This window comes from Amphiura filiformis, chromosome 10 (genome assembly GCF_039555335.1).
Source record: "Amphiura filiformis chromosome 10, Afil_fr2py, whole genome shotgun sequence".
Classification (NCBI taxonomy): domain Eukaryota; kingdom Metazoa; phylum Echinodermata; class Ophiuroidea; order Amphilepidida; family Amphiuridae; genus Amphiura; species Amphiura filiformis.
In genome coordinates this window covers 2976670-3004116 of record NC_092637.1, presented here as the reverse complement: position 1 = coordinate 3004116, position 27447 = coordinate 2976670, and the positions used below count along the sequence as shown (strand labels likewise).

Sequence of the window (27447 nt, the reverse complement as noted above, 5' to 3'; positions counted from 1 at the left end):
ACGATGTACACACCAAGTTCTGCCGTGGCTTAATGAATTTTATCCAAATTTACCCGTAACTTAATTGGTGAGTTCATGAGGTAACACATGCACAAATCACACCAAGTAGCATGTTGGATTCAGTGTTTTTTAATACTGTAACTATGAAAAAAATCGGATTTCCCTAGGGTGGGTAAATTTTTATGGTTATTTTAAGAAAACGGAAAACAACACAGAATTTAACATTTACCAAACTGAGAATTGCAGACTCTATATTAACCAATGAACTATCTAGAATTTATGTATGAGTAATACAATACCAACTATTCAACAGCTGAAATAAGTGTAATGTAACAATATTATTGAGAAATAGTAATATTTTATAATTTGTCAATTATGTAACCAAAGAAATATCTTCTGTTTATAGATGAGTTGACTTCTGATGTCAATGCCTGGCAGTATGCGCACGCATCGTCACAATATCCATTGTTTTTTGCCTGACAGTATGCGTGCGCATCATATTTTGTTCAGGGCTTGTGTTTTTAAAACTCCCGCCGACTATTGAACAGTGTAATGGTTGCATTGGGTCCACTCAAGCATAAAAATATACCAGTCCCTTGCCTTTGTTGATAAACATTGAGGTCAACTCATCTATAGATTGAACAGTACTCAATCTGTAATTTGTTTAAAAAATATAAAATTATATAGTGTCATCAAATTCCTTTGGATATTTTTTTCATTTTGGATATTTTTATTACAAATATTAATGCTTAAGTACAAATTGATAATTTTGCTTGTAGTAAGGTGAGTGGGACAGTACAGCAGCGGCCATATTGGTAATTTTTTGCCATTTATATAAAAATTTGCAGTGTATTTCTAATATAGGTTTATATCACATTGTATTGTGGTGATGCTTGGATACCTTATCTTGGACCAAACAGTACAATGTTGGAATTTTCATAAAATAATTAACACCATCACTATATTTGTGTATATTCTCAGTCATCCAGGTATTTAAAATATCAAATTATTCACATCCTTTCCTGGATGTTTCTTCAAGCTGTCTGATTTCTTGGCGGCAATTTGACACCATCACCATGTACGACATTTTTTGTACCATCAAAAAGGCAAAAGTCGTACTAGTGCAGGCATTTACCTAGCACAGGTCCTGTGTGCTGCTACTCTGATACCGGTATGATGATCTCGCTTCGATTGCTATTCGAGGGGTCGGTTTGCGAACGGGGCCCTATTTGAGAACTGCCCTGTTCGCAAACTGCGACGCCCCTCGGATAGCAAGCAAAGTGTACTATTGTTGGAATATCTTTGATCATCATACAGGTATCAGTGGGGTATCAGATTTCTAGCATTTGCCCATATATACATTATCATAGCCATATGTAGCATCCATTGATACACATTCATGACTGGGTACTGTGGGTATGTAATATTTCTGGATTGGCAAATACACACACTATAATTTGATCAGCTGGTAATCGGCGGGCCTTATAACATCGCAGATTAATATCAATATATTTTATTTCAAGAGTTGTCTTGTGACATCTCACCAGAGATGTTATCAATTCAAATTGCTATACTGTAAAACCTCATCTACAAGCATATAGAGTGCTTGTGATGAAAATAATCCTGGTGCCATCATGGAGTTTGAGCAAATAAATGACAGATCCAAGCATATACGAACAAGTATTATTGTAAGACCAATATTTTGTATTGGCATATTTACGCTAGTTTCATATGAACTTAGCTTTCATCAAAAACACTATATATGCTTGTAGACGAGGTTTTACGGTACTCTACCTACTTTATTTAACAAACACAAAATAGATTGATAGGCCAACTATATCACTCTAAACATTGGTGTACTTTTCGGCGTAGTGGTAAAAGCCTAACAATTCCAGCCGATTACGAACTGATCAAACTATATAATAATAAGTCTAAGTTCAATAATTTGAAACAGAAAATGATGGTGTTAGTTATTTTTAGCTCAATTTAGTCTCAGATTTAAACTGACAACGGATCAGAATTATATTTTTATACTTTTTTAAAATGTAAATTAGCAATAATTGATTAAAATTGCTTTGAAATCACTCAACTGTATTTTGTGTTTTACCTTAATTGTTTTCAGTATGTTGCTAGCGCCCATATGTACTATTCAACAACGTTTGTACATAAGGTGTATTGCTGATAGCGATTGATAGGCAAAAGTGATGCATGCTGGGATGGGAAGGAAACGGGCTCAAATTCGCGATCTCGGGTGACAAATTCTATAGCTTTTGAGGCCTTTTCATTCCCAGCATGCATCACATTTGCCCATCGATCGCTTTCAGCAATATACCTTACGAGGTGAATGAATCCACATTTTTACAGTAGCATATATCACGAACGTAAGTTTACGGAAGCGTGAATACACATGAGAGCGTAAAATTTGTCATGCCTGAAACTTATGAACGCTTTATATGTTGAATTCATTATTTTGGAGGAAGCTGCTAGATATTGCCATTTTATTCTGTAGTTTAAATTTGTTACTGATATAAAAAGAGAAATCACCGATCTTCTTGTGAAGTGGCAATGACTAAAGTTTGTTCGGCTTATATAAGGCGGAAAAAAATAGGACTCGTAACACAATATAGAATGTCATGCACGCAGTTGGGCACAATGCTTACTCTAATTGTGCGTTGAATGGCGCATGCTTATGTGAATTACGCAAGTGTGAGTTGGGACTTTATTGACGCATGCAGTAACAAAAACCCAATAATTTCCACCTTATAAGCCGAACAAAGCATATTCCTCATAAAATCTTGAATAATCATGTGAATTTAGTTGATCTTTAGCTTGTTTTTGTTGTTGAAAGGATTCAATCATGTTTGACCATTGCCACCGTTAAACAACTTGCGTTCGGCGTGTTACTTCACCCAGCTGCAGACAGCTTTATAATTTGACCGTCTTCTTGAACCAACTCAATGGTAGTAACTCAAGTAATGCCTGTCGCATGGTAAACTGAGCTCAAAAAGAAACTTATAATTTTTCACAAGGTCATATCTTGAAATCCTGTCCATCAAAACCAAAATTACACACAGATTTACTTCAATACTCTACTCTTAATACATGTCAGTAACCAAGCAGTTATCCAACAGCAAAATGCACTGACATGGGACAGCTTCCTGGACCGCATTCACAGCCCAGCCCTGTTTCATGAAAAAAGTGTATGAAAAGCAGAAAGCAGCACCGTTTTATCATCTGTGCAAGGATCTTGTGTGCATTCTCACAGATTTTTTGTCCTGGGTGCCAAATGTTGGGCTGTGAAAGTGAAGGAAGTCCAGGAAGCTGTCCCGTGACAGTGCACTTTGCTGTTGTGTCAGTTGGACAACTGCTTGGTTACTGACATGTGTTTTGAGTAGAGTATTAAGGTCATTTTGATTGACAGTATTTTAAGATATGACCTTGTGATTCACAAGTTGTAAAAAATTATAAGTTTCTTTTTGAGCTCAGTTTAGTACCACATTTGGTAATATCAACTTTTGACAACCATTATTGTCTCATGCAATGGTCACTTCCTATGAAATGTATGATTGCACAAGGTTATTGACCATTTGTGTAATGCACGTCCGTTGACGATAGACAACCTATTTATATGGTAACCTCTGCCCTCAATGACAGATAGAAATCCTCACCTAGAGAGAACTCAAGTTGTCTAGTGAAATTGCACACATTGTTTAAGGCATTGATAATGAGCATAACATTCCTGCTATGACATGGGTAGGTACTTTGGTAGAAAATAGAATGCTTTCCCTATCCTGTTGACCCTGCCCATTCTGGTGCTGCTTTGTCATCACTTTCTTGGGCAACTGAGGGTCATATAGTTTCCCAGAGATACTGTAGCGTAACGTTGCTGCTATTTTAATACGTGGGTGGGTACTTTGGTAGAAAATAGAATGCTTTCCCTATCCTGTTGACCCTGCCCATTCTGGTGCTGCTTTGTCATCACTTTCTTGGGCAACTGAGGGTCATATAGTTTCCCAGAGATACCGTAGCGTAACGTTGCTGCTATTTTAATACGTGGGTGGGTACTTTGGTAGAAAATAGAATGTTTTCCTCATCAAGTTGACCCTGCCCATCCTGGTATCACCTTCTTGGTCGTCTGAGGGTCATATAGTTTAACAGAGATACCGTAGCCTAACGTCGCTGCTTTTTAATACGTGGGTGGATACTTAAGTAGAAAATAGAATGTTTTTCTCATCCTGTTCACCTGTTCTGGCATACTTTGCTATCACTTTCTTGGCAATCTGAGGGTCATATAGTTTCCCAGAGATAACCTAGCCTAACATACGGCTGCTATTTAATATACGTGGGTGGATACTTTGGTAGAAAATAAAATGTTTTTCTCATCCTGTTAACTCGTTCTGGTGTCTGCTTTGCCATTACTTTCTTGGCAAGCTGAGGGTCATATAATTTCCCTTTTAATCCTGATACACGATTTGTAACCTGCCGGAAGAAGATAAAAATTTCACATGGTAGTCATCAATATGAGGAAGAATGGTGTGTACTAATTTTCTTGCATGTATATAATATACTTTTATAGAAAGAGGGAGGGCAAAGAGAAGAAACATTGGTTTGTATGATAAAAAGAAACACTCTGATAATTTTACACTTTAAAATTGTCTTTGGGTGATTTTCTGAATGTCTGAACACAAAATTCCTAGTGACTTTTTGTGAATATTTTCAAGAAATTTGGATCTGCTTTATTGTTAACATTAATATATTGCCATTGTTTTTGGCAAAAATTTCCAAATATAAAATACATTTTAGTTCCTGTTTATTTTGTTCCTCCATTGTCCCTGGAGAAAAAGTTTTTTTTTAAAAAAAGACGTTCAAGGACTATTTCAAGATTTTGGGTCCAAATACCAATATTCCCCATTTATTTTGAGCATAAGCCTCAAAATTGTTCCTTTCCAGGGCTTTTCTATTACTAAATGCACCTGTAATTTAATTTTCAATGGCTATTTTGGGGAAGTCTCCATGGCCCTTGTCTTTTTTGAGCCGTGTGACCGCCAATTATAGATATATACGAGGGGGTATCAAAAAGTTTTAGAAATCGCCCAGAAGTGAAAGAGCTATATCAATGAAATTTTGTCAGTGCAATCACTGGTCCTTATGTACACTATGGTGCAAAAATGGTCTCATAAGTATGTTTACTTTTTTTACAGGAGCTAGATGTCACTACCTGCCTATGTAACAGCATAACCAGCAAAATGGAGAAAATTGAGGCATGCAGCATGATTAAGTTCCATTTTAAGGGTTACAGTGGCCAGAAAATCTGTGATGAAATAAAAATTCCTTTTCCAAAAAGCGACAGTGACATATCACAAATCACAATCACCACCAAAGATAACTTTCATTTCATCATCAATTTTCTAGGCACTGCAACCCTTCAAAAGCAGGATCTTAATAATGCTGCTTGCCTCAATTTTCTCAATCTTGCAGTTTATGCGCAGTAACTGGGGCAGCGGGTTATTGGCATCTAGTGCCACCTGTAAAAAAGTAAACATACCTATGAGACCATTTTTTGACCATAATGTACATAAGGACCAGTGATTGCACTGACAAAATTTCATTGATATACTCTTTCACTTCTGGGCGATTTCTAAAACTTTTTGATACCCCCTCGTAGACCTATGTCACTCTATATTATAATGTCGAAAAAAAGGGGATACAAGCAAATGTATATTATAATTAAAATAAATGGATTAAAATAGTGGACTATCTTGTTCAAACTGACTTCCACACTATCTTTCACACATACCTTGTTCATAAGATTGTCTAAACTTTCCTCATGGGCGTGAGCCAAAAACACTTCTGTTATGGCTTGAATAAACCAAGAACCATCTACTTTACTGCGCAGAGAAAGAAAACCTAGAAAGAAATAGCAATAAATTGAGTCAATTGTATCCTCACACTCTCTGTCTCTCATACTTTCTTTTCTCCCTTTCGTTTTCCATTCTTTAAGGTATTAAATGGATGCAGTTACTGAATAGACTGCAACGCTACTAGTCTCATTACAAGATTGTCCTATATACCCCAGGCCCTACTGACCATAAACCCTAACCCTTTTCCCATCTCCTATCCCTGGTCCTCTCTCTTTCTTTCCTTTCCTCTTGTTTTCTTTCCGCTGCTCTGCTCTGACCCCTCCCTCTCCTCTCCCTTCTCCTTCCTCTCTCCTTTGCTCCGTTCTCGCTTCCTATGCTCTCCTTTCCCCTCTCCTAGTCCCCTCCCCTCCCCTTCCCTCTCCTCTCTCGCTGTTGAGCTGTAAGTGCACCCCAGAAGTGCACTATTAGAATTTCACAACTTGATCTATGTTCACATATAGTTGCTGTTTAGTCTGCAATCAAAAGTAGTTTACCTTCGGTTGTTGCATACGCAAAATGCATATCAGCATTATCAGGAACATCCTTAGCAAAATTATCATCAGTACCTATTGTATCGGCCTCGGTAGTCTCAGTACTAGGGGATGAGGATGTAAATGAACTATCGTGGTCTATGACATCCGTCTCTGTAGATGATGTTGTAGTAATCATTTCTGAAAAAATTAATATGTTTGATTTAAGTACAGTAAGTCATATATTTTCAATTGCTATATATAGTATTAAGCATTTTTAGGGAACCTGTGGGAGCAGTGGCGTAGCGTGGGTCATCATAGGGGGGGGGGGGGGGCACCGGCCATGCGGGGGGGGGGCACTAGGGGGGATGGGGGGGGCACAAGCCATTTTTGGGCAATTTTCCTATGGGATTTTCTAAATTTTGCAATTGATTGGGCTTGGGGCACATGCCCCCCTGCCCCTATGATGCTACGACATCACTGTGAGCAGGCCCGTACGCAGGGGGTTTTAGGCTTTTTTGGCCAAAAAAGGTCCAAATTTTTGAGGAAAAGTGCACTTTTTACCAAATCGCCACCCCCCCTTGGAAAAAAGGTCCACTTTTTCAAAATCAGAAAAAAAAAAAAAAAAAATCCTGCGTACGGGCTGACTGTGAGGGAGTATCCCGAGGGAGAAGCCCACTCCGAATTTTGAAAATTTGGCAAAATGGGGGTTAATATCGACATTTTTTTTCTCTTCCTTTCTTTTTGAAGGGGGAGGGGAAGGGGTGGTAGCTACCGGGCACCCCTCTCCCTCCACCACATACATAAGTACAAAATAATGGTTGCTTATTTTGTATACTTAAAGCCAGGGCACAATCTTTTAAAATGAGTTTGGTAATTTTTTCAAACCGGATTTTTTGGCATTATTTGTAATGTTTACCAGTTGCATATATCCCACCTTACATTTTTTCATTCATTCATTTATTATTTTTCACTCATCAAATTACAAAGAGCTAGAATACATACAAAATCATAATATAAGTGAGAGTGAAGGAATCACAGGAAAGGCCAAGGAGAGGCCTGAAAATCTGTGATCCCTTGATTGGTTAATTCATCATTTGACATGGCAGCAGACTGTCACTTCAATGAAGTAACAGTAAGCTGTCATATCTTGATATGAATTAACCTAAATACATAAAAAAATAACAGTTAACAGTAGTAAATAAGAAAATGCACAACACAAATAAGTAATATAAAATATAAATATCCAATGTGGTCATATAAACCAGATACAATAAGAGTTAATAGTAACTTTGCATAAGATGTTTTTTGAATACATGGCGGAATTGATTGATTGATGGTGAACTTTTAATGCTGTTATCAACATTATTCCATAACTTAGTAGCTGCATATTTGATGGATTTTTCACAGAAAGCTCTTTTGATAAAAGGAAGCCTCAGACGATCTTTATTTCTGGTGTTTAAGTCATGGATTTTAGACTGTTTTACAAACAAATCATCAAAAACACTTGGTAAAAATCCATTTTCATGCTTGTACATAAATAAACCAAGTTCAAATGTATACATATCCCTGACACTTAAAGTATTATACCTAATCAGTAAGGGATTAGTGCTACTTCTATAATCACTTGCACTTATAATACGAAGTGCCCTCTTTTGAATTTTAAAAAGATCATTTATGTATGATGAACATGCACATCCCCAAGCTAAAATACCATAGTTGATATACGGTAATATCAACGAACAATACAATGTATATAACGCCTCATGTGGGAGGAAGTTTTTATTTATTAATGATACCGACATTTCTTGAACATGTTTTTACAATATTATCAATATGTTCTCTCCAAGTGATATTCTGGTCAATTTGTAGACCTAGAAACTTAGTGCTTGGCACTCTTTCAAGCGGTGTTCTTGCTGTAGAGTGCATGTCAGAATCAAGAAAGAGTAACAAGTTGTACTCGGGTTTTGTGTTCTTCTTGGTACTGAGTAACATATAATTAGTTTTTTAGCATTGACAGATAATTTATTTACCTGGAACCAACTATTCACATTAATAAGCTCTTTGTTGAAAACCTCCTCAACAACATTAAACTGACTGTGAGAGTAAAATAAATTGGTGTCATCAGCAAATGAAATCACATCAAGTGAATCAGTAATTAAGTGAATATCGTTAACGTATATGATGAAAAGCAGTGGACCCAGTATTGAACCCTGTGGCACACCGCAAGTAAGATTTTGCTGTTGAGATGAAACACCATTATAATAAACATATTGCTTTCTATTACTCAAATAATCCTCAAACCATTTGTGTGTAATACCTCTAAAACCATAGTGATAGAGTTTATCAAGCAATATTGTATGGTCTATAGTATCAAATGCTTTTGATAAATCTAAAAAGACACCTGCTGTAAAATTGTCATTGTCAACAGCTTCAGTAATTTTGTTAACCAAGTCAATCACTGCCATATATGTGCTGTGGTTTTTCCTAAAACCATACTGACGTTTGTATAAAATGCGATGATGATCTAAATATGACATGCACCTGTTAAAGACAAGTCGTTCCAGAATCTTTGAGAAAATTGGTAAAACAGATACTGGTCGATAATTCGAAAACAAGTCATTATCATCCTTCTTATATAGTGGAATTACCTTCGCTACTTTAAAACTGTCAGGTATTTTACCAGTACAAATAGACTCGTTAAAAATTATCTGAAGTGGTTTTACTATCACTGGAGCAACTTTTTTTATTATAAATTGGATTGGATTTAGCCAAATTCATTGTATTTTCAGGACTACAGAGCAAGTTTGAATTAAAGTCATAATTATGACCTTAAATCCCCCATAGAACACCACAATTAACCGGCTAAGATAGTAAGTGAGTTTTCTTTCATTTTACCTCATAGTTAGTTAAGCTTAAAACTTTTATAATAATTTGGCAAAGAATAACCAACTTAAAATTGGACCGAAATCGTATATGCTTTAATAATACTTACTCCCTCTACAAGCTTGTATGAAGAACAACTTGGGTTTTCCTTGTAACTTAGGACATTTATTCCCTTCAAATTCTCGTTGGATTTCCTTCAAATATACATCTTTCTCGTCTGTACCCCCGGGGATACCCCTTATATATCCAGTGTCTCCGTGGCTCATTAACACTATTACTGCAGAACTGTAATCAGCATCAGCTTCGTTGAATTTGGTGACAAAGTTCTTGATGGATTCACGAATTTTCTGGAAATTGGATAAATTTATTAAAAAAGAAATGAAGAAAGAAAATGTTAAATTTATGAGGGATCAACTTCAATTCTTGTGCTAATAATGAATAGTATTCAAATAATGAAGCTATTTATAATTATTGTAATTCTTGCGTTAACCATTATGAAGGAAAGCAAAATATAAATTAACACAATACCGTAAAAACTCGATAGTTAGCATATGTGCTTACTATCGATCGCTTTTAAACATGCAAACATGAAGAGCCCCATCCACAAAAGTGTAAAGTGTTTTGAGCAAAACATATAGTTATACAATCAAGTAAACCTGCAAATGTGTGTCTCAACCCCATTAGCTCAGTTGGAAAAGCGCTAATAATGAATAGTATTCAAATGAAGCTATTTATAATTATTGTAATTCTTGTGTTAACCATTATGAAGGAAAGCAAAATATAAATTAACACAATACCGTAAAAACTCGATAGTTAGCATATGTGCTTACTATCGAGCGCTTTTTAAATATGCCAAACATGAAGAGCCCCGTCCACAAAAGTGTAAAGTGTTTTGAGCAAAACATATAGTTATACGATCAAATAAACCAGCAAATGTGTGTCTCAACCCCATTAGCTCAGTTGGAAAAGCGCCAGACCTTTTCGTGTTTTTAAAAGCGCTCGATAGTAAGCACATATGCTAACTATCGAGTTTTTACGGGTATTAAATTTTTAGTGTAATTACCGTGGATGTCAAGTTTTCATGGGCTACAATATGGTACCCAAGTTCCTTGAATAGATGCTGCATGTTGATAAAATCGAGCTTCGAACCATTGCGAGGTCGATCAGGAAAATCGTAGTTATTTAAGATGTAAGCCAGGCCTTTGACCTTTTTACACATTGAATAATTCTGTAATAAAAAAACATTGAAAAGTTAAAAATTATTTTCTTGGTTTTCTATGCATACAAAGCAATTCAAAATAAATTAACGCACAAGCAAAAACCAGGACTAAACACAGGCAATCAAAGCATTTTATTGTTCTGAGGATTTACACTGAATAAAATGCAGTTTAAACGTGACAAATTACGGTACTAAACTTTTGCAGAACCATAAGCAATTGATGCGCCGTGCTCTAAAAAAAGTGTTAATTTTGTATGGAACTTGATTCGGATGTACGTAACGTACTTTTAAGTTTGAGTCTCTTACGGTTGCCGATTATATAAGCATAATCATGTGTATGGAGTAGTCGCATGTTTTGTTATGACTTAACATATGTTTTTCTATTACAATTTTCTAGTGTTTTGACATTTAAAATTGTTTGTACCTACTGCCCATTCCATAAAAATACAGCACTAATTTTTTTGTATTAAAAAAAAATATTATCACAGGCGTAGATCCCGGGGGGATGAGGGATAACCGCCCCAATATTTTGTCAGGGGGATGGTCCATACAATCATCCCCCCAATGTTGATGCCTGTATGTGTGTTTCTGACCATGAATTAACCTCACATTTGACCATTTTAGCCCCAAAAGGGCAAATTTATGCACGCTTCTCGCGAATTTATTTCACTTTTGCACCAAATTTCATCATTTTAGCTTCAACATGGCAAGTTTTTTGTGCGTTTCGCGCGCATCTATACCATTAACTTATTCTGTCGCCAAAAGGTGCATTCACTATACTTCAAGAATTTTTTTCCAAACCAACCCCCCCCCACCCCCTCTAATGTCCAAAAGAAATCTATCCCACTGAATATCATCCTGTTTTGCCAGATATGAAACATAGCTAAATCCTAATCCTTTAGTTAGTTCTAACTGGCAATAAAAAATGATCCAAAAACATGCAATTTTGCATGTTTTCTTACAATTGTAGTCACAAATGTAAGACTTGGCACAAGTCTAAGCATTCAAAATCTTGAGTATATGGTAAGATTTAGCTCATAATTTATTATACATTATTTTTGCTAATTGGTTATGAAAAAGATTGGCAAATGTGTTTTGCAACTGTCACAGAATAAGAAAAAGGCCCTAAAAATGCATGTTTTTAGCCCTTATTTCCAAAAATTGGCCAAATATTAACATTTTACTTTCATTGCCAGTTAGGACTAACTAAAGGATTAGGATTTAGCTGTGTTTCAATTGGCAAAAAAATTTGTGCTGTATTAATAGTGCTGGAATGGGGGGGGGTACCTCTTTTTCATGTAGCTGTTCGTCTGTTGGTTTAGCGGCTTTAACATGTTGTGATGTGTACAAACCATCATGATCTGGTTCCACTTCCATCAAATCATCCAAATTACCCATTTCTGTCAAATAAAACAAAAACAATGAAAAATTCATGTCAATGTCCTATTTGGCAAATTGGCTGATCAGTAATTCAGTTCTTGAATGGTTCTGGTCTGGGCAATGTGCCCTGGGCGCCATCCTTAGGGGCGCCAAATTGACCACTTCAACATGGATTCTGCGCCCCTTAGCTCCAAGTGATGAAAGTCAAAATTTGTGTGCGCTTCTCGCGCATTTCAGCGCAAAATCAATTGAAAGAACATTTTAAGACCTAAATTCAACTTCTAGTAACCAAAATTCAAGAATGGGGGGCGCCATTATGCATCCTTAGCCCAGTGTGCCACAACCCCTAGCTACGCCACTGCCCGTGTCTAAGATATTCTCGGATGGGGGGGGGGGGGCGCCAATTTTGGTTCTTGCCCCGGGCGCTTACCGCACTACCAACCCTAGTTATAGTTACGCCACTGAGGTCTTTCTGGGAAATGCTTTGTATAAATGCTTTCATCATTGCTCTTCTCTTTTCCTCATTTCTTGAAACTTACCCGTAAAATCAGTCCCTCTGGGCATATTGGCTCTGGTTATTTTCACCTGAAAAAGAAAGCAAATTCTCCTCCATTACTTACAAAAAATACGAATACTAAACTTTTCCTATTTCTATGTGATTTGTATAATGTTGAATTACACCCGCTATGCTGTAATGCAGACAAAGACTAACAGGAATGCAGCCCTTTAGAAATAGGCCTAACTAATAATAATGATAATAAAAATAGATGTAAAGAAATAAAAACAAAAATGTAAAGAATTAAGGAAAACAATCTCTCCACATACTCTAATGATTTAAAACAATATTGAAGCAGCAGATATGGATGTATAATAATACAATTTAGATGCACACAGGAGCCGGGCACCCCCTCCCTATCCCATGATTCATTCACCCAATTCTAAATAAATCAGGGTGGAGGGTGGGAACTTGAATTTAATCTACAGAGGTTGCCAACTAATTTCAGACAATATCCCAGCAAATCTCCACCAGTGGGAATTGAACCCGGGAAATCATGCACTAAAAGCAAGTACCCTTTCCATTTATACCACGCTCTCCCTTCAAGAGTAATACCGTGCAACTTTAACAGTGAAGTCCCTGTATGCCCTCCCCCGGGATCAGTGGCGAGGCGGTACCATGGGGGGCAAATTCCCCTCCCCCCATCCAGTCAGAACTCAGTCCCGTTCCCCCCAGTAAAAACCAAAAATTAAGAAAGTTTCCACTTTTTGAGGGATTTTGCGCAAAAGTTGATTCCCCCCTCTGAAATTCACTTTGCCCACCCCCCATGTCCTACCCCGGAAAAAATTCCTGCCACTGTCCGAAATTTAATAAAACCTACCTTTTTAGACATTGATTTGCATTGAACAACCAGTATCACCAATATTCCCATTGCAGAAGTCAAGACGACGCCCGAAACAAACTGACTATAGTCTTCCAAAAGCGTTTGTAAATTGTTATGCCATTGTGATGTCAATTCTGGAATTAGCACAAAATTGCGGCAAATATAGAATGAGAAGTCTATTTGTTTAGTTTAGGCATTTCTAACCAGTGGCATAGATTTCTTTTTGACATTAGGGGGATGTGTTGGAAAAAAAATCTTGATGTATAGCGAATCCAGCACCTTTTGGCGACAGATTAAGTTTATGGTACAAATGCGCGCGAAAAAAAATTGCCATTTTGCCATTTTGAAGCTAAACTGTTGAAATATGGTGCAAAAAAGCGTGAAGCGCGCGAAACTTTGCACTTTTGACGATAAAATGGCCAAATATGAGGTTAATTTGGTCAGAAACCCACATACACCCGTCAACATGGGCCACCCCCCTGGCAAAATATTGGGGGCCATCCCCCCCCCCTCCCCTTCGGATCTACGCCTATATGCTTCTATAACGGGCACTTGCTGAAGGGCCCGATTTAAATCATTTGGCTATACTACACTTATAGTCCAGTCAATCTAAACAAATTAGTGGTGTCACCCACCACTAATTGCAACAGAATTTTTTTCACTTTTATACTTTTTAAAGATGTCCCCTGAACATCATACCAAAAATATACTAAAATATACTCGGTGGAAAGGTAGTTTTTGGCGGGAAAAGGTCATACAGGGGTCAAATTTCAAAATTGCTCTGATCTTATTAAAAACTATACCAAAGCATTCCTCTACTCTTAAAGGAGGATTTCGTGATCCTAGCATCCTCTTTTTATGACATTTTTCAGTACATATCCACGAAAAAAGCCTATTCCCAAAATTTCAGTTGATTCCGATTTTGCGTTTGCGAGTTATGCATGATTATGTGTATTACACTGCTCCATAGACAATGCGTTGTAATTTCGTTCTGGTCCACCAGAACGAAATTCAAACTTCACGATATCTTTGCAAAACGAATTAATCTGCAAGAAATATTTTGTACATAAACATTATGTAGCCAGAGGTATTCAGTGGTGTAAAAATCTCAACTTTTTTTGGGAAAAGTGGGGGGATGAGGCTGTGGATCACGAAATGCCCCTTTAAGGATTCAGAAAAAGTATAGTTTGTCATACGCATTTAATTAAACAACCTAAACAGTGCAGATATTCTTTAAATGAATTGTTTGCAAGCCGAACAATTTGAGACCATTTTGGTTAAAATCAGACAATATTTAGTTTTTTGACCTCTGTTGAACCCAACATTTGACCTTTGACCTTTTCGGTTATAACTCAAGAACCGTACATCACAGATATAGCAAACTATACTTTTTCTGAATCCTTATGACTAGAGGAATAATTTGGTATAGTTTTTAAAATGATTGGAGCGATTTTGAAATTTGACCCCTGTATGACCTTTTCCCGCCAAAAACTACCTTTCCACCAAGTATATTTTAGTATACTTTTTGTATGCTGTTCAGGGGACATCTCAGACATTTATAGCAGTGAAAAAATTATGTTGCAATTAGTGTGGTATGAGTCAGTGGCGTATCTAGAAGGCCCTTACCCCGGGGGCTGAGATGGTTTGTGCCGCCCTGGAGAAAAGATACAGGATGCCGCCCTACCCCCCCCCCCCGACACACGCACACACACACACACACACGATTATTTGGGAAGTCTGAGGGGAATGTTACCTCCTAAGAATTTGAAGAAAAAAAACATTTGGTGGACGATTTTGACACTTTTATATTGTAAAATTATACTTAGAAAAAGTGAAAATGAAGGCCCAAATGAAGCAATTCGTGGACCATTTGTGTTCTAAAGAGAAGAGAAAACGGCCACTTGTTTATCTATACGTAGGAGGTTGTCTGCTCAGAAGTTGGAGAGTTTTGGTAAATGATGGTCCAAATTGAAGCCATTTTGTCCATCATTTTTCACTTGTTTATCCATAGGCAAGGGGTGTCTGAGAGATGTTCCCCCCTCATAAAATGTTGCAAATGAAGGTCCAAATTGAAACCGTTTGGTCCATCACTTTTTACTTGTTTATCCATAAGGCGACAAAAAAAGGAAACCTTGTTCTACGGGCCAGACCGACCCAGATTTTGAACAAATTGGGGAAAAAATTTTCCTGTACAAACAAAATTTATTTTTCGTATTTTCTAAAATTGCAAATTACTTACCGATTATGGTGATTTTTTGGGTCATTTCAAAAAAAAAAAAAAAGGTCGACCGACCGACCCTACTTGAAAGGTCCGTCCGCCCGTAGAACAGGGTTGGCTTTTTTTCGTCGCCTAAGCTGGAGGGGTCTCTGAGGGACGTATTTCCCCTCCTCCGAAGTTGGAAAATTTGCCAATTAAAGGTCCACATTAAAGTCATTTGATGTATAATTTCAAAGTTGTTTACCCAATAGCAGGGGAGTGTCTGAGGAAGAATCCCCCCTCCGAAGTTGGACAATTTTGCCAAATGAAGTTCCAAATTGAAGCCATCTGGGGTATAATGTTTCACTTGTTGAACCAGGGGAGGTGTCTGAGGGGATGTTCCCCTGCCAAGTTGGAAAATTTTGCTAAATGAAGGTCCAAATTGAACCCGTTTGGTGCATCGTTTTTACTTGTTTAACCATACGCAGGGGAAGGGGTGTCTGAGCGTGTATGTCCTCCCTCCGAAATTGTAAAATTTTGCCAAAATTAATAAAGGTCCAAATTGGAGCCATCTGGTGCATCATTTTTCACTTGTTTAACCATATGCATGGGTGTCTGACAAGTCTGAGGGTGGATGTTCTCCCTCCGAAGTTGGAACATTTTGCTTTTCACTTGTTTATTCATTCACAGGGGGTTGGTTGTCTGAGGAGTGATGTCCTTTTGCTGGCCCCTGCGCAACATGAGTGCCACCTCTGGCTCATCAAATAGAAGACACCCCACATCTGTAACCCAAGTTTTTTCCAAGCTGTCCCCATAATTCCTTTACCGGGAAATTTTGAAAAAGTGCGCACGTAGCGTTTTCAATGCCATTTCAATGCTAAAAATTCAAAAGGGATGTATCGGCATGATCGGAGTCACCAAGCCAGGGGCCGAAATTCCTAAATCGTCCCACTGATTTACTAGGCCTACTAAGAGAACATTACCGGGACAAGTGCGCGCGAAGCGCGCGAAAAATTGCAGTTTCAATGCTAAAATGAACACAATTGAGGACAATTGTGCCAAAGGAAGATGTATAGGCGTTTTACAACATTTGGTTAATTTAGTCCCGGTGTTTTGATCCAGCTCATGAGTTTTATGCTTATTACAGGCATCAGAGGAGCTGCCTATAGCACTCATATTAATGATTTACATAATAGAAAGGATGGAATTATGACTCTCCTTTTTGAGATTCGTGATTGTGTTCAAGTTTGAGATGAAAAAAAAAAGAATTTCCAATGGGGCGTCTCACAGATCTACTCACAGAATGGGTTTGCCGAGATATTTGTCACAACATTTCTCTCGAATGAACAGGGAGGGTACTGACTTGCCACCCTGCCCTATGGACAGTGGCGTAGATTTCTTTTTAACATGGGTGGGTTGGAAAATTTCTTGAAGTACAGTGAATCCAGAGCCTTTCAGTGACAAAATTAGTTTATGGTACAAATGCGCTCGAAACGCCAGAAAATTTACCATGATTGAAGCTAAACAGAAGTGGAATAATTGGCACTTTTTAGGTTTATATGACAAAATATAATTGACTTCCATGCAACGCTAATGGCACGTGGCTATATGATTTTTCTTACTCTCTGAAAATTTTGGCTTTGAAAAAACTATCTTTCATACTAATAGTTTTTAAATTCGCAAGAGGTGTGGAAACATTTTTGCCGCTTGCATCATGGGAGGTGCTCAAAATCCACCGAGGGGTACTATTTTCAACACCGGTTGCACGTTCCTTTTTTACTCTCTTAGTTTTAATGATCAAAGCAAAATAATTACTTTTGTTCAAATTCGCGCGAAGCGCGCAAAAATTAGATTTTTACTGCTTGGAAGGGATCAAAATCCATCGAGGGGCACTGTATCTGATCATGCGTTTATTCCGTTTTTTTCTGACCCTTCCTGAATTTTGCCGGCCGTAAAACAATCTTTCATAATGATTAGTTTTAGATTTTCACTGCTTGGACGCGGGCTCAAAATCAATTAAAGAGGCGCTGAACCCAACGCAGGGCGGCAAGTTCCCTGTTGTCTCCCTTAGTTAAGGAATGATCATGCATGGCGTTGATTTTTCTCTTCTCCCCTCTTCTCTCAGTGCTAGTTGAAAGCCAGTGGCATAGCTAGGGGTTTTGGCGCCTAGGGCTAAGGATACACAATGGAGCCCTCCCCAATCCTTGAAACAAATGCCCGCGGAGCGCTCAAAAATGTGCACAAATAGGACCTATCACTCATTAATTTTGGTTATAATGAAGTTGAATATCTTTCAAATGAATTTGTGTTCAAATGCGCGCGAAGCGTGCAAAAATTTTGACTTTTATCGCCAGGAGGAGCGCAGAATCGATGTTGAATTGGTCAATTCGGCGCCCCTAAGGGTGGCGCTCAGGGAACAACGTGCCCCCTCTGCCCCCGTCGTTACACCACTCTTGAAAACCACCATATATATGCGGTTTTCTCTCCTTCATCTGCTTTATTCCTGGTTATAAGCCATCTTCCTTGTATGTGCCGCCCCATAAGCCACCTTACTTTTATGTAGTGCTGCCCACAAGCCACCCTCCTTCTATGTGTCACAGTGCAGGCCCATAGTTAAACAGCGTGATATACCGTTTTCCACTAAGAATCACGACGTGCCGCCATTTATATGTGACTGACAAGCGTTTTTCTCTCCTCCCTCCCTGTTCTTTTGTCCTGGTTACAAGTCGCCCTCCTTGTGTGTGTCACCTCACAAGCCGCCCTCCTTCACCTATATTTATAACGCCTGTTGTACGTTTCCGCCGCACCCCCCCCTCTTTCTCTTGGTTACAAGCCAACATGTGCGGTCCTACAAATAGGTAGCTGATAAGCATTTTTCTCTCCAGTTTACTTTTTTTCCTTGTTACAAGCCGCCTTCCTTGTATATGCGCCGTCCCCAAAAAAATCCCCCATACTTCTGTAGTGTAGGCCCATATAGTCAAAAAGTGTGATCTACCTTTTCACCACCTCTTTTCCCCTGGTTACATGTCACGATGTGCCGCCCTATAGATGACCAACAAGTGTTTTTCTCCCCCCCCCCTCTACTTTTGTCCTGGTTACAAATCGCCTTCCTTGCATGTGCCGCCCGTCACAAGCCGCCCTCCTTGTGAGGTCACCCTGCACAGTGACATCGTCCCGATATCTTCATGGTAGAAATCGCCATGGTAGGTTGAATCCACAGCCACCCATGGCCATTTTATTCGGACCTTATGAGATGCATAATTAGCGAAGTGACCTGACTAAGGCTACTGACAATAACCGGTGTAATTGATTTCTCGCTGTGTGAGTAAGCTGTATACGACATTGCGGTCAATGGTTATACTGCCTCCACTGAGTAGTGAGTGCAGCTAGCCTGCTGCCCGCTGTAGTACATACAGGACCAACGCAATATAACATTAGAGTTTTGGTCAGATTTTGAGTTCAAAGCGCACGGCCAATTGTCAAAGCGCACGCTAACGACTATCATATCTGTTCAACACGTACCACATCTGGTTTCTTGAGAAAAATTCATTTGCGGGAGATATTCATCATTTTCTAACCCAGTATCCGAAGATTTTCGTCTGATGTCAAAATCGTGCATAGCAATTCACGTGTATCGATCCCGTGTATTCATTTTAGTGTCTCTGCTGCACCAAATAATTATTAGCCAGGCGATGTCGGTGTGCCCTGTGGGCATATTATTAGACTTGTTGTACATTTCCACCCCCTCTTTTATCTTGGTTACAAGTTGTCCATGTGCCGCCCTTTATGGGTGACTGACACACGTTTTTTTCACAAGCCATCGCTCTCCTTGTATGTGTCGCCCCATGGCGCCCTTCTTGTATATGCCACCTCTATCTCTCTCTATCATGGTTGGTTGGCTACAAGCCGCCCTCTATCTGCATTCCTGGTATGTGCCGCCCCTCTATCTCTCTATCATGGTTAGTTGGCTACAAGTCGCCCTCTGTCTGCATTCCTGGTATGTGCCGCCCCTCTATCTCTCTATCATGGTTGGTTGGCTACAAGCCGCCCTCTATCTGCATTCCTGGTATGTGCCGCCCCTCTATCTCTCTATCATGGTTAGTTGGCTAAAAGCCCCCTCTGTCTGCATTCCTGGTATGTGCCGCCCCTTTATCTCTCTATCATGGTTGATTGGCTACAAGCCGCCCTCTGTCTGCATTCCTGGTATGTGCCGCCCCTCTATCTCTCTATCATGTTAAGTTGGCTACAAGCCGCCCTCTATCTGCATTCCTGGTATGTACCGCCCTCTATCTCTCTATCATGGTTAGTTGGCTACAAGCCGCCCTCTATCTGCATTCCTGGTATGTGCCGCCCCTCTATCTCTCTATCATGGTTGGTTGGCTACAAGCCGCCCTCTGTTTGCATTCCTGGTATGTGCCGCCCCTCTATCTCTCTATCATGGTTGGTTGGCTACAAGCCGTCCTCTATCTGCATTCCTAGTATGTACCGCCCTTCTATCTCTCTATCATGGTTGGTTGGCTACAAGCCGCCCTCTCTCTGCATTCCTGGTAGGCCTATGTGCCGCCCCTTTATCTCTCCATCATGGTTGGTTGGCTACAAGCCGCTCTATCTCCCCTTTTCTCCTGACTGGTTACATCTCGTACTTGAAATGTGCCGCCCTACAAGCCGCCCCTATCCCTCATCTTTTCTTCTCAGTGCTGATTACAAGGAGCCTCCTTGTATGTGCCGCCCACCCATAACTCAGGCCGGTTTTTTTTGTTCTTTTTCTTTCCTTCCTTCTTTCTTTTCTTTCTTTCTTTCTTTCTTTCTTTCTTTCTTTCTTTCTTTCTTTCTTTCTTTCTTTCTTTCTTTCTTTCTTTCTTTCTTTCTTTCTTTCTTTCTTTCTTTCTTTCTTTCTTTCTTTCTTTCTTTCTTTCTTTCTTCTTTCTTTCTTTCCTCTTTTCTTTCTTTTCTCTTTCTTTCTTCTTTTTCTCTTTCTTTTTCTCTTTCTTTTTTTTTTCTTTCTTTCTTTCTTTTTCTTTCTTTCTTTCCTCTTTCTTTCTTTCTTTCCTCTTTCTTTCTTTCTTTCTTTTTTTTTTTTTCTTTCCTTTTTTTTTTTTTTTTTTTTTTTTTTCTTTTCGCCGCCCTTTTTTTCCCCAGGGCTGGCGCCCCAAAGCCCCCGCAAAATACGCGCATGAGTCAAAACCCATTTGACTAGACTATATTATATAACTGTATACGGACCAGCAGCACGAATTGGGTCATTCAGTCTAAGGACAACGCACACTCATGGTCCCTCCCAATGTACCACGGGGAGAATGGAAGTCTGAATTTACCCAACAGAAAACTGTTTTCAACTAAACAATATATAAGAGGGTTGCACATCAGGTTTTTTTTGGTTTTTTTTGTTTTGTTTTTTTGACCCTCACCATTAGGCCCTACATACGTACCCCTCCCCCTCCCGCACGTTAAGCGCTAAGCACATATCTTTCTGTAGGCCCTACCTGTTTTGGGGATCTTTTTATCAGGATCAGTCTCTCTATTATTCACGTTGACCGTCTCAGTAGACACTTGATCATCAGACGGATCTTGTTTATGATGCTCATTTTTCACTGGAATTTCATCATCTTTTTTCTTTGGATCCACCGGTGGCTCCATACTTCCATCATCAAGTTCAGCTGTATGTGTTTTTCCATCAGTACCTATAAGAGATAAGTAGCTATAAGTCAGATCAGTAGGACTACATGTGACATGAAAAGAAGACTTACGCAGAGTATTTTATGAAGGGAATGGCACATTTTCCTACTCTCTCCCTGGCATTCTCCTTTCCCCCCTGGACTCTTCTATAATATTTCTGTTTATCACGATGATCTGGATTATTTCTTTTTCCTACTAATCTGATTTAAATCTCCGTGACTCTCTCCCTTCCATTTCTCCACTCTTCTCATCGTTTTACTCCCTATTCCCGGTTATTTTGTTGTCTTATTTTTGTTACTTTTCTCCTCCTGTTTCTTACACTCTCCTCTGCCTTTCTCTCTCCCCAGTTCATTAGGCATATCAGTATCACCTCAAAAATAATCGCAGCAGAAACACGTTATTTAATGTTCCTACATTATTAAGCTTTATTAAAGCATCAAAAATCAAAAAACAGAATTGAAATCGGTCAATGCATTGTGATGTAGTGTCAATTTAAAGATGCTCGTAGATGGAATGAAATCCTGCCACAAATGGCTGTAATGACAAAATTGGCACATTTCGAGATTTTGAAGGTTTATTTGGACGCTTGCTTGAAAAAGAAGCGTTAATTTAAATATCACATGTTAAATGCCTATCTTTCCTGACTTCGTTACAGAAAACAAAATTTACAAATCTATCATTGAATAATTATAATAAATTAACCAAATATACTATTTTAGCAATTTCGGCCAATCTGCAGACAAATTAAATCTCAAAAAATGACTAAGTTCAGCTAATTAATATGCAAAATTGATGCCAATAGAAAACCGTACATGATATAAAGGTGCGGGTTTTTTTGCACACATAGGCCTATGTATACAAAGTTCTTTCAACTGATAACAAAAAATACACAAAAAGTAATTAATTATGCAAATTAGGTAATTACAGCTGATTATGTATTTATGATATTATTATGCAAATTAGGCACGAGTAATTTTGGGTTTTTTTTTCAATATTTAATGAACGTTTCTTCATTCATCATAATTTTTTAAGTATGATCCTGTTATGAGGTTGAATAAATGAACTGCAGTTAATTATTTAAAACAATGCAAAAAAATAAAAAGTTTGACATTTTGACGGTGTCTGGAATATAATTTTCATTTTTACTGTAAACATGGTATGTGTCACCATTACTCAAAGCCAAGTCCGAAAATTAAACATAAAATTCAGTTGCAATGAGACTTTAAATTAACATTTTGTCATCTGGATTAACAAGGGAGGACAATCGGTAAAAGGAACACCCATTCTACTGAACCGCGTATACAAAAATAGTATGGCCTTGGACACACACAATGGCTTAGAGCTATTGTGGTTTGGAAAACTACTCCCTAAAAATATCATTGATTAATGTTTTGCTTCAACTAGTTTTAGGGAAGTGTTTCATTCGTTGTCGACGGAAATAATTTACATGCTAAGAAAGATAAGTATTTCAGCTAAATGGTGGTAGGTCCCTTTACTTCAATAGGCCTATATTTACTGATTTATGAGCGATCTTCAAAAATCCATAAAAACAGGCAGTAGCTCTTAAACAAAACAATTTTAAATTTTTGAGGACCCGCTGTTAGCCTCGGAAAGGCTTCACACACCATATATTAAAAATTTTAACAATTTGGATAAATGAAGCACATGAGGAAATTCATTTATCGACATGGATGTTTTCTAAAATTGGCCAAATTTGAATCGCGCCCTTTTCAATTCACTGTTATGCTTGCATGCACAGTGTAGCAGAATTATTGTGCAGCCACTGTGACATACCTAATTTCAGTCTCGTTTATTTAGACAAACACCAGGTCCAGCCAATCGCTCCCTTTTGATCACCACTGTCATGTTTTTCCATTCAAGTTCATCTTCTATGCAGCCATCTCAACATTATTGCAAACACTATTTCATGAGCTATGAAAAGAGCTTTTTTTTTATATGTGTTTAGCCCACTTTTTCTGTGGTCTTTTTCGGTCATTTAAAAAAAAAACCTAACTAACTAAATAAAAAGCATGTAAAGAAGCCCAGCCCATAGAGCTTCGCGCCAAGATGACTTTCACATGTGCAGGGGTTTAAGAGACTACCCCTTTTTCAGCTTCATTACGTCAGCATTCGAACAAATCTTTAATCTTTAGGGGCCTACCTGGAGCAGCCAGCGCACATCTTGAAAAAACCAGTGCATCTAGCCGGATTCGAACCAGCGGTTTTCGTGTTATAGCACGACGCTCTAGCCAATTGAGCCACAGAGACACACTGCAGCTATATATCTACCTATTATGTATTGGGTTCGATAAGAACTATAAGTTTTCATTCGTCAGCATTTACTTACTGGTTCAAGTGTTCAAAAATCAATCGCATAAGTAGGCCTATAAATTACCGTGGATTTCATCCTTAATGATCCCTTCCTGTTTCAGGCGTGTGATCAGCTTATCAACAGCCGCTTTCTTTGCATCATGAGACTCTTTGTAATGCTTCACTTCGACGCTTGTTCCACTTGCTATATCCCACGCGGTACCGTCGTAGACCCATAGTTCATCTGCACTATGGACACGGCCCTTCGTTGACCACTGGATGGTCCGGCCCATGTATATCATCTGCTGAGAAAAAATGTAGAAAGTACAACCCCATGGTACAACACACACCGACACCGCCTGGCTAATAATTATTTGGTGTAGCAGAGACACTAAAATGAATACACGGGATCGATACACGTGAATTGCTATGCACGATTTTGATATCAGACGAAAATCTTCGGATACCGGGTTAGAAAATGATGAATATCTCCCGTAAATGAATTTTTCTCAAGAAACCAGATGTGGTCTCATACACTTGAAAATACGTGTTGAACAGATATGATGGTCGCTAGAATGCGCTTTGAAAATTGGCCGTGCGCTTTGAACTCAAAATCGGACCAAAACTCTAATTTTATATTGCGTTGGTCCTGTATGGACTACATCGTGTAGTACAGCTGCACTCACTACTAGGCAGTATAAAAGTCGATGACCATTGACTTCAATGGGGTATACAAGCTTATTCACGCACCAAGATCAATTACATGGCTATTGTGAGTAGCCTTAGTCATGTCCCTCGACTAATTATTCGTCTCAAAGAGCTTCAAAGGTCTGAACCAAATGGCCAATCGTGGCTGTGGATTCAACCTACCATGGCGATTTCTCCCATGAAGATATAGGGTCGATGACACTGTGCAACATTATCTGAACGTGTAGGCCTATATCTGTTTTCTAATTGAAATACCGTTAATACCCCGTCAATAAATTACTTTAATTCCTGGACGCAGCTCAAGTGCAGTACTCTGATAAACCAACAATCACAGACAGGCATTACTGGTGGACACACGATAATTCGCCCAATAAAGACATAGTCATCGGCCAGTTCCAAAAATTGCTTAAGTACAGGCCTATGGAAAAAAACAATTATTTTGTTGTCCATTCACCCATATAATAATAGCAATTGGATTTTGGGATGGATGTATACACAGTGATTTGATTATAACAGAAACACATAGTCATTATTTGCCTTTATTATGGATGAGTAACCAAATGTTGACATAACTTTAAGTTGGATATCCACCACAATAGAATAGCTTCTGGTATTTATTTATCTTCTTAACTCCTCAACAATGGTCACTGTCCTCAGTCAACGGACTAAATCTACAGAACTTATCCATGGCAAATCATGGCAATCTCTTTGAGCTGTGTGAAGGATCAAGAATATGTTCTAAGTTATTGTTGGGCCAACTATCGAGTGACCACCAAGTAATGATTGGCTCCCTAGTTTACGTGTGTTTTCACATAAGGGCAAACTAAGAGTCTACTAAGACATCAGCAGGCCAGATAAATCTTTGCACAGAAGAATTTGTCCTCATGTTTATAAACGCGTTTTCCACGAGAGTATAACCAAATATTTTAAAGCAGGAATCAATAGAACACGTAGACATCGGAGTCAAGCCCCTGATGTATAATTAATTCGCCGTAGAAGTAGTAATGTAACAGGATTAATTAACATAGGTGAAAACAATTTTTGAATGTATTGTCTTGCACTATAAGTAGGCTGCACCCATCACCTGTACCGCCCTTTTCAAAGATACCAATCGTACATACAGGTGTGAGTGAAACGTACATTGACTCAACATAATGTGAAATTTCCATAGAATTACGGTCCAGGTACTATGCCTATTCTTTGATATAGTGTGATGCAGGGTTAGATCGTACGTCTAGTGCAGGGCAATACATTCAAAAATTGTTTTCACCTATTCTCCACTACTTCCACAGCGAATAGAGGTATCATAAGTGTTGAAAAGTGTTTATATGAGAAGAAGAAGAAGAAGAAGAAGAAGAAGAAGAAGAAGAAGAAGAAGAAGAAGAAGAAGAAGAAGAAGAAGAAGAAGAAGAAGAAGAAGAAGAAGAAGAAGAAGAAGAAGAAGAAGAAGAAGAAGAAGAAGAAGAAGAAGAAGAAGAAGAAGAAGAAGAAGAAGAAGAAGAAGAAGAAGAAGAAGAAGAAGAAGAAGAAGAAGAAGAAGAAGAAGAAGAAGGAGGAGGAGGAGAAGGAGAATGATGATGATGATGGTGGTGGTGATGGTGGTGGTGGTGGTGATGATGATAAGGTGGAGTATAGGAGGATGACACGTACCTGTCCATTATCATTGACAAATGACCCAATCAAACGTAAGAGGTCATCAAGACCATCAACAGTCGGAAGAAGCCACACCATGAAACCTACAGTATTTGTAATATGTAAAAAGGAACGAGAGATGAAATCAATGCCTGAGGATTACAACTACAAATGCTCCCCCCCCCCCCCATACCCCGATGCACCCCAAACAATACATCTAGCTTTAACCTTGTGGGGACAATTACAATTAGTTTGCTCCCGGGGGGGCACTCCAACTTTGGAGGTGACGCGTATGTATATCTGTTAAGACCCCCATGCTCTGTCACCCGAAGACCCCTTATTTTTCCATTTGATCTGTCACCCAAAGACCCTTTTTATACAAGTTCAATTTGAACAGCAACTTTCATTTATCACTGATTTTGTTACTTATTTTGAAAAAACAATGAAATTTGAAGCCATTTGGAACTAGAAATAATTCAATTTTCGAGGTTGTTTGCGGCGCTGTTTCGGCTCTCACCCAAAGATCCGTTAAAAAAAGGTCATGTTCTCACCCAATGACCCCATATTTTTAACATTTTGCTCTCACCGAATGCCAAAAATCATGCTCTCACCCAATGACCCCATATTTTTTACATTTTGCTCTCACCGAATGCCCCTTAGTGCGAAAGTGCCAGCTCTACACCTATATCCATTTCATAATGAAGTGCCCCCCCGGGAGTTTGCTCCGCTCAAGTTAGTTTGTTTAACACCCGGGGTTTAACATGGAACACCATAGTTTTACCATTATTTTTTGATATTTTCATACGCTGTTCATATCTCCGATATTAAATCACTGGATGATTGAAGACTGGTAATTTTAGTGGAATGATTACCCGGCACCTTGTTAGCTGCTTCATACCAGAAAATATAACATAGCTTCTGCTATGCTTGTATCTACCAAATAGCATCGCGAGGCGATTTACACATTGTGTACATATGAAGTACAATTAGTACATATAATTTGCACGGTATATAGGAAATTAACGGATTATGTTATATAGGCCTATAATATTATCATTATGATATACTTACATGCACACAGAGTTGGAATAAATACCAGTTTACTTCTCATTATTTCAATACTCTCGTGGAAGATGATGAGTCAAATCACACTATAAAATACATGTGAAATTTCAAATAAATTAATACATGTAGCCTCTATGTATCCTGCATGTGTTATATTCCGTTGCTTCGCGTATTTTCCAGCATTTTTCCCGACCTTTGCTAATATTTGTTCAATTCAAGGTCGGTATATACTGTTGAATCGTATTCACATACCTAACGTCACCAGAAACGGGGATTTCCTGAACTACTCTAGTCTCACCAGTGCATATTATTTACATAATTACTTCGTATTTTCACATACTAAAAAAATATGTACAGCTTATGCTGCATACGGTAGATTAGAAATTAAAAAAAAAAAGAAATTTATTTCAAATTATTTTTTATCTTGCATATAAGCTTGAATCCTTCCTGATATTTGTTAATATTTTATTTCATAATTTTTGCTAAATAATAACAAAATTAAAATTTAACTGAAAACATATCAAAATTTGTTCCAGGACTGGCCTTTGTCATGTAGGGTGATAATGTGTAAACTGGAAAATCCCCGTCCAAATGCAGCTTATCAATAAAAGGGGAATTCCCCATA

The 27447-nt window shown here is 38.4% G+C and overlaps 2 protein-coding genes across 2 annotated transcripts; both read right to left on the bottom strand.

Annotated features, from left to right (window-relative positions):
• Positions 1 to 3057: 3057 nt before the first annotated feature.
• On the bottom strand, positions 3058 to 13362 carry LOC140162420 (caspase-3-like). Its single transcript, XM_072185650.1, has 8 exons — positions 13232 to 13362; positions 12395 to 12440; positions 11763 to 11875; positions 10320 to 10484; positions 9366 to 9603; positions 6395 to 6571; positions 5798 to 5907; positions 3058 to 4479 (listed from the first exon to the last, which is right to left on the bottom strand). Exons 1-8 carry the CDS (start codon positions 13280 to 13282, stop codon positions 4330 to 4332), a joined length of 1050 nt encoding a protein of 349 aa, XP_072041751.1. The 5' UTR covers positions 13283 to 13362; the 3' UTR covers positions 3058 to 4329.
• Positions 13363 to 20885: 7523 nt separating this feature from the next.
• Positions 20886 to 26970, bottom strand: LOC140163323 (uncharacterized). Its single transcript, XM_072186722.1, has 4 exons — positions 26829 to 26970; positions 25776 to 25861; positions 23503 to 23719; positions 20886 to 21112 (listed from the first exon to the last, which is right to left on the bottom strand). Exons 1-4 carry the CDS (start codon positions 26866 to 26868, stop codon positions 20886 to 20888), a joined length of 570 nt encoding a protein of 189 aa, XP_072042823.1. The 5' UTR covers positions 26869 to 26970.
• Between the last annotated feature and the right edge of the window lie 477 nt (positions 26971 to 27447).